Source organism: Leuciscus leuciscus (assembly GCF_965113295.1).
Source record: "Leuciscus leuciscus genome assembly, chromosome: 1".
NCBI classification, from domain to species: domain Eukaryota; kingdom Metazoa; phylum Chordata; class Actinopteri; order Cypriniformes; family Leuciscidae; genus Leuciscus; species Leuciscus leuciscus.
The window spans coordinates 17,312,294-17,320,318 of NC_138725.1; the positions used below are offsets into that span (position 1 = coordinate 17,312,294).

Below are 8,025 nucleotides of genomic sequence, written 5' to 3' on the forward strand. Positions count from 1 at the left end.
AGCTCAAGGTTGTTATAGCTGCACCAGACAGCCAGCTGTTCAACCCCCAGTCTGTAAGCAGACTCGTCACCATTTTGGATGAGACCGATGACGGTGGTGTCGTCTGCAAATTTCAGGAGCTTGACAGAGGGGTCTTTAGAAGTGCAGTCATTAGAGTACAGGGAGAAGAGCAGTGGGGAGAGAACGCACCCTTGGGGGGCGCCAGTGCTGATGGTGAGGGTCCTGGATGTGAGCTTCCCCAGTCTCACTCGCTGCTGCCGGTCCGTCAGGAAGCTGGAGATCCACTGACAGATTGAGGATGGCATGGAGAGCTGAGTCAGTTTGGCTGTGAGAAGATCAGGGATGATGGTATTGAAGGCCGAACTGAAGTCCACAAATAAGATCTGTGCATAAGTCCCAGGTCTGTCAAGATGTTGCAGGATATAGTGCAGTTCCATGTTGACTGCATCATCCACAGACCTGTTTGCTCTGTAAGCAAACTGAAAGGGATCCAGCAGGGGTCCAGTGATGTCCTTCAGATAGGTTGGTGATTTGTAGTTGGTGATGTTCCTCAGGCCTCTCCAGACGGATGCCGGGTCGTTGGCTGAAAACAGTTTTTTCAGCTTTTCAGAGTAGCTTCTTTTAGCAACTCTGATCTCCTTTGTCAGTCTGTTTCTGGCCTGGTTATACACGATTTTATCCCCACTTCTGTAAGCATCCTCTTTGGCATGACGAAGCTGTTTGAGTTTCCCAGTAAACCATGGTTTATCATTAGTGAATGATAAGAATGTCCTGGTAGGAATGCATGTATCCTCACAGAAACTGATATATGATGTTACAGTATCTGTGAGCTCATCCAGATCGGTGGCTGCAGCTTCAAAGACAGTCCAATCAGTGCAATCGAAGCAGGCCTGTAGATCCTGCTCTGCTTCGTTGGTCAATTTTTTTTACAGTCCTTATTACAGATTTAGCTGATTTCAGTTTCTGCCTGTAGGTCGGTATAAGATGAACCAAACAGTGATCAGAGAGCCCCAAAGCTGCCCGTGGGACGGAGTGATACGCATTCTTTATCGTGGTGTAACAGTGGTCCAATATATTACTGTCTCTGGTAGGACATGTGACATGCTGTCTGTATTTTGGCAGTTCACGGGAGAGATTAGCTTTGTTAAAATCCCCAAGAATGATTAAAAGAGAGTCTGGGTACCTTTGTTCCATTTCAGCTATATGTTCAGCCAGCGGTTGTAGCGCCGCGCTCACACACGCGTCTGGAGGAATGTAAACATTCGCGAGAATGAATGAGGAAAACTCCCGCGGCGAGTAGAAAGGTTTACAGTTTATGAAATGCGCCTCTAAATTAGGAGAGCACATCTTCTTCAGTGTTGTTACATCTGAACACCAACTTTCGTTAATGTAGAAACACAATCCACCACCTCTCGTTTTCCCCGTTAGTTCCGCGATGCGATCCGCTCGGAACAGCTGGAAGCCCGGCAGATGTAGTGCGTTGTCCGGTATGGCTTCACTCAGCCAGGTTTCAGTGAAGCTCAGAGCAGCGGAGTTTAAAAAATCCTTGTTAGTGCGGGTGAGGAGAAGAAGTTCGTCCATTTTGTTAGGAAGAGATCGGAGATTCGCAAGATGAATAATGGGGAGTGCAGTGTGGAGGCCGCGCTCGCGGAGTTTAACCAGCGCACCGGCGCGCTTCCTGCGTTTGCGTCTGACCGTGCGTTTGAACAACACCGCTGCCCCTCCGACGAGAATGTCCAGTAAAACGTCTGAGTAATCAAAATCTGTAAAAAAGTTGTCTGGTGTGTGTTTCCTAATGTCCAGTAGTTCATCTTTGGTGAAACTGTATTCTGCGTTTTTTGTGCTGGCTACCAAATAGTCTGAAAACTCATCCATGTCCAGGGACTTGGCTCTCTGTGACTCTACACTGAGCACTCCCAGGTCACTCAGTCGCTCATCAGACATGGTTGTTCGTAGGTGGTTCTTGATTAGTTTCAGGGTGGAAAAACTCTGTTCACAAGAAGCAGTGCTTACAGGTATTGCGATAGCAATTTTGCACAACCGAAAAAGTTCATGGAACACCTCTTTGAAAGGTTCCAGAAACACTGTGAACTCCAAAAGGCTGGTGAGGCTTTGCATGCCTTCTTTCCTTTTCCTCTCCAAAATCCTTTTGGCTTGGTGCAGCTCATGCTTCAGATCATCCAAATTTGACTCATAGATCTCTGCGAATGAAAAAAGTGGTGACTCTTGTAGAAAGCTGTTGCTGTTAGGATGGAGTGCTTGAACACCGCTCATTATGTTGCAGTTGGGCTTGGAGAAGCGTTTCTGTAATTCCCCAATAACAGAGTCAAGGATTGGATAGAAGATGTTCTTTCTAAAACCATCTTTGTCATCTTGGTCACTTGTATGTGCGCCAACAGTGGATGTCACTACAGATCCTTCTAGTCTAGAGCTGGTCTTACGTTGCCTTTTTTTCACACTTTCAATGCTGATATTACACTTTTGAGCTGTGTTTAAGATTTCTCTCCATAGCTCATCACAAAAGGATTCTTCTCTGTAACTCTTAAATGTGTCCTGAAGTGCTTCAATAAGCTCAACAGCTCTCGCTAGGTCTAGTGAAGGTGATTGAAGCATATCAGATAGAAGCTTGGTGTCACCCAGCACTTTGCAGAATGTTGCTTGAAGCCCAATGAAAGGCAAGTCAATTTGGGCAAGAAGACCCCGTGCCTCCACAGACCGGTCCCCACTTCTCTCTTCAGCAATATCTTCAAGGACACACCGCACTGCAGGTAACCTGTCCATCATATTACGGCAGGCAAAGTGCCTGCATGCCCATCTTGTGTCGCTAAGCTTCTGAAGCTCTCTAGGCTGACCTCCATACATTTCTTTCTGAACTTCAAGCCATTTGTGGTGAATGTATGAGCCTGACATGAAGACATATAGTTTTTCCAGTAAAGAAAAGAAACATGATGACTCAGGTACTGACTTGACAGTATCAACTAAAACTAAGTTCAGGCAATGTGCATTGCAATGCACATAGAACGCATGTTTTGCCACTGCCTTTATGCGTGCAGAAACACCTGTATGTTTTCCACTCATTACAGACGCTCCATCATATCCCTGGCCTACAAGTTTGCTTCTGTAATCCAATCCATATCTCTCAAGACAATTGATGATCTTCTCTGTCACCTTTTTGAAAATGTAAAAAACTCTCATGTGCTGCACCCTTATAATAATATCTCAGGACCAGGGAAATTTGTTCTTTTTTTTTCTTCATGTCCTTAGTTTCATCAACTAGAACACTGAATTACTCGTTTTCTTTGACTTCTTTGATGATATTTTGTCGAACCATCTCTGCCAAACACTCCAGAATTTCTTTTTGTGTGGTATTACTTGTGTACTTAGCATTTCCACTGGACAGTTTTTTCTTCACTATTGGGTCATGTTTTACTATTTGCTCCAATATGGCCAGAAAGTTCCCATCGTTCTCAGACTCCTCTGACTCACGATGGCCTCTTTGGGGAATATTTTGTGTAGCAGTAAGCAGGAGAACATCTGCCAGAGTTTTTATATAGCCCTGATTCTCTTTGACTCTTTTTAGGTAGTCTTTATTAATTTATTTCAACAAAGATGTGTTGCTCTCATCTCCCCTTTTGTAGTCAGACCATGCCAACATTGCATTTACATGGTGCTCTGATTTGGAATGCATTGCAAACCCACCGTCCTTATATAGTGCTTTTTTCCAGTTTGCAAAACCAGAGCTTGAAGTGAAGGCAGATTGAGGGGCAGAAGGGAGCGAAAAATGTCTGCATACAAAACAATGGGCCGAGTTCTGGCTTTGTGAATATTCTATCCATGGATATTCTTTATACCATGTAGAATTAAATGCCCTACTTTTTTTCCTTTGCTGTTGTTATAGGAAACATCGCTAAGTTAGGCTGCACAGGACCAACCGCTCTGGATTGTGAAATATCTAAATAAATAGACATATTGATAAAGCAAAGATTAGTCCCTGTCATTTCAACATTAACAATGTTCATACTAGTAAAATGGCCTAAAACACTTGAAGATGACATTTGTCAATATACCTTGAGGTCCAAGTGGAACAGAAAATTCTGTTCCAGATAGGACTGGTTGGTGCTCTCTGTCACTATCACCTCTGGAATCTGAACCACTTCTGCTGCGAAGCCTGATAAGGGACTGGTCTTCTTCTCCCTCAGAGGTTTTGGAGCTTTCATCACCTTGTAGATCTAAAACATAAATCAAATGATTCCATGTTAAATATTTATCTATGAAGTGGTATCATGTGAACTGGCTGCAAAGGTAAAAAATAAGAAAATGCATAAAAGGTTCATGTTCTGACTTTCACCTGTTGCTGGAGATAGGTGGCTGCTGATGGTCCTCTCAGGCTGGCTATACACTGTGCTGGCAGCTCCATGCTTGCTCATTTGTTGGCCCTGCCTGGTGGAATTTTGGCTCTGACCTGTACTGGACTGCACTGCATCTGACTGTCCCTGACATGGTTTCTTCTTAAAGAAACCTTGGATGTCCTGTTGCTGTGTCTGACTCTGTCCTCTTTTCATTCTTAACTCTTTTTTCTTTCTTTTTTTAAACTAAATTCTACCTTAAAATAAACAAAAAAACATTTAATAATAGGAATAGTTCACTTTAAATAAATTGTCATAATTTACTCATCCTAAAGTTATTTCAAACCTGTGTGAGTTTTTCTTCTGCTGAACACAAAAGAAAATATTTTGAAGAATCTTGGTAGCCAGAAAGTTGATGAACCCCATTGACTGCTATGTTATTTTTTTCCAACTATGGAAGTCAATGGGGTCCATCAACTGATTTTGGTTACCGACATTCTTAACTCTATTCTCTTTTGTGTTCAGCAGAAGAAAGAATCTCATACAGGCTTGAAACAAGTTTAGGGTGAGTAAATGACCATTTAAATTAAGTGAACTAATCCTTTAAGTAGTCTATCTAAATTACACAGAGTTGCATGTAGCTGGTATTAGCACCCCCCTGGTATTAGCACCAGGGGGGGCCAATCATATTCCAGGGGGGTCGGTCCCACCCCGTGACCCCCCTCTAGACACGCCCCTGGCTGGTCCTCGCCTCCACCTTTGCCAGATTTTACAAATTGAAGATCACTGCGCATCAGGCACAAATCTATTTGGAGTTCACCTCAGAGGGAGCTCAACCCACTATAACCTCTCCGGAGTCTCTGACCTCGGTCCGAGCCCCTTTTTTGCTCGGCTTAACTTGCCCTTCCCTAGGCTGGGAACATGTCGTTATGCTCACATAGCACAGCATGATTGGATTGGTTCCCCATAGTGTCTCGCAAAGATGCAATACGATTAAACGTTTCAAAAGGGAACATCTCGTTTCTTGGGTAACCTCGGTTCCCTGAGATAACAGGAGTATTGCATAGACGTCTGCACTATGTCGTTACAAGACTGGTGTTTGTCGCTTCAGTCGAATTAAACCTGATTCCTATGGTGAATAAGAGCTGCTTTTATAGGCAGATGCCCCACCTCTTTCGGCAGGCTCTGCGCTCTCTTTCCAGGATGTGCCGTGATTGGCTCGCACAGACACGCCGCTTTGCCATAGGTTAATGCAGTTACCAGTGACCAGCCAATAGACACGCTCAGATCGCTGTACTGTTATGGCTGTGCAGTGGCACTTCGTTTTTGAATTAAAGGCTTCAAAATTCAGAGAAAAGGAGTTTCCCCCTTAGCATCTAGCAAAGACGCAACACTCATTTCCGTTATTTCAGGGAACCGAGGTTATGCAAGTAACCGAGACGTTTTTATTACTCACATTAATAGCAAAAAAAAAAAAAACGTATTAAGATTCTGTGTTTTGCACGTGTGTTTTATCATAACTCATATTTCATGAGGCACTTGTTTTCAGATAATAAAAGAGGGACTTACGACTCTGTGGTGAGTTCAGTAATGCAGTGATTTAGATTTGATTAATATCTTTAAAGCTCAATAAAGTGTCATTCATGCAGTTTAACTGTTTGTTCTGAAGGTCAAAGATGAGAATGATCATAAAGGGACGAATGAGACGATCAACATGTCCATTCCTCCCGCTGCAAGAGCCAATGTGAGTCCACTAAATCATCAAGCATTACGTTCGCTGTTTGTTCAATAATGTGATTTAAAACCTTTCGTGTTATTCTACATATTATAGTGAGAGATATGTCTGTTCTGTGTGTTAAACTTGACTCTCAGCACGTTTGCATTGATGTTTAGGAGCAGACAAATGATCATGTGACTTATTGTGTCCACTAACCAGTCCTATTCAGAGAAAATCACAGCAGCTTCTCTCATCTATGTGAGTTTGACTGTGTCAGAAGTTTAGGAAATAAATGAAGCTCATGCTCTAATAATAATAATAATCGCTGGGGTTCAAACATTGATGGACAGAATCTGTTCTTTCAGGATCATGATGATACAGTGACTTATGCTGCCATCAGAGGAAGAGAAGATCAACCTCAGGATGAACTATAGCCTCTGTGAACAAGAACAAGACCTTCACAAATAAACATTAATGATACAGATCATGCCCTTACGGAACAAAAATATATGGGATATACTGCAAAATATAATGCGATATATTCCATAATACATTTCCATATATGGGAAACTAGTGCTTATATTTTTTTATATACTGCAATATATGCATTGACCATGTATGTCTATTAATACATATTTACATTTAATCATTTAGCAGATGTCTTTATCCAAAACGACTTACAAATGAGGAATACTCATCAGTAATGTCTGTGCTCTCCTCCGCACAGTGATAGTCTCTTGGCTAAATACTTTTGTACATTCAGGTGTGCTTGTGCTTTTGTTAACTAGCTTGAAAAAATTAAACATTACATTATATATTACATTATATATTTCTCTATATATGTGTGTTTATGCTCCATGAGTAACTATATCTGCAATATATTACACATGCAGTACCATATCTGATCACATATACATTATGAAGTGTATTACTGAATATAAAGAAAAATACATACATCATGATGTACTAGTAAATTTATTGTTACATATTTTTCAGTATTTGAAAAGCAGCAATTCCTTCTTTGATATATTACAATATATATTGAATAATACATAAGTATTCTTGAAACTTAATATTCAATTTTGTATCTTATTAAACATTGTGTTCCTAGATTTAAGATTGAGTTTTATGTTGGCTGTACATTTAGCTAATAAAGGGTAATAGAAATAAAATAAATACAGCTAGACTTGAGGAGCAGTGAAGCATATATGACTGATAAATTGTAAATGAAGTAACACTCCCAGTCTACTAATACATGTTCCTGGTCTTGCTACTAGTCTCAGAGCACACTTGTCATCTTTTTTTTTCTTTCCTTTAGTGCGACACATGGCTGGTTTCAGACACTGTGGGCAGAATACTTTTTACCATTTGATTAAAACAATGTGGACTTAGTTCATCCAAAATTATATTCCTTCTAAATTATTTTCACAACTACACTGTTGTACATGCATTCACATTTTCTTCTTGAAGTGGAGATTCTATGTGTACATTTAAAAGGAATAAATAAGACAAGCAAATAGGTGAGTGTTTTACTTTTAGCAAACCTGCAAGGGCAACTCCATTCCCACGTTTAAAAGCAAAGAGCATATTAGAAGCATCATTTATTACATTAATAATATATGATTGAGATAAAATTCACAAATGGCCTTAATAGTGTGGGGGGGGAGAGAGCAAGGGTGCACAGATATTCTAGTCATGCCGTTTGATAAAAATAAATAAATAAATAAATAAAAAAAAGAGTACACAGAATATTTTGTGAATTTAATTATTTTATCGAAAAAAATAATATTTCCGCAATCAGTTTGTCCCCCTTTAGGCATCTGAGGGTTTGGAAAAAAGTAAAGATCATTCATTATACATGGAAATTTCTTACTTACAAAATGAGACACAAAAAATGTGTTATACACAAGATAAAAATATATACCATGTATTTTTTTCAAATATATTTTTATATATTTCAAA

At 40.5% G+C, this 8,025-nt stretch overlaps 2 protein-coding genes across 2 annotated transcripts in view; one reads left to right on the forward strand and one right to left on the reverse strand.

The window, feature by feature from the left end:
* LOC309492896 (uncharacterized protein) overlaps positions 1-8,019 on the forward strand; it is a gene marked incomplete at its 5' end in the record, with an annotated part of 37,484 nt that extends 29,465 nt beyond the window's left edge. Inside the window, 4 exons of the mRNA XM_082161936.1 lie at positions 5,896-5,924; positions 6,016-6,090; positions 6,240-6,321; positions 6,429-8,019. Of these exons, the coding sequence (XP_082018062.1) occupies positions 5,896-5,924; positions 6,016-6,090; positions 6,240-6,278 (143 nt within the window). The 3' untranslated portion in view covers positions 6,279-6,321; positions 6,429-8,019. The remainder of the gene's footprint in view (positions 1-5,895; positions 5,925-6,015; positions 6,091-6,239; positions 6,322-6,428) is intronic.
* LOC309508961 (zinc finger MYM-type protein 1-like) lies at positions 1,136-4,991 on the reverse strand (the record flags this gene model as incomplete). Its single annotated transcript, XM_082183510.1, has 3 exons — positions 4,068-4,991; positions 1,184-3,952; positions 1,136-1,139 (listed from the first exon to the last, which is right to left on the reverse strand). Exons 2-3 carry the CDS (start codon positions 3,193-3,195, stop codon positions 1,136-1,138), a joined length of 2,016 nt encoding a protein of 671 aa, XP_082039636.1. The 5' UTR covers positions 3,196-3,952; positions 4,068-4,991.
* Positions 8,020-8,025: the final 6 nt, after the last annotated feature.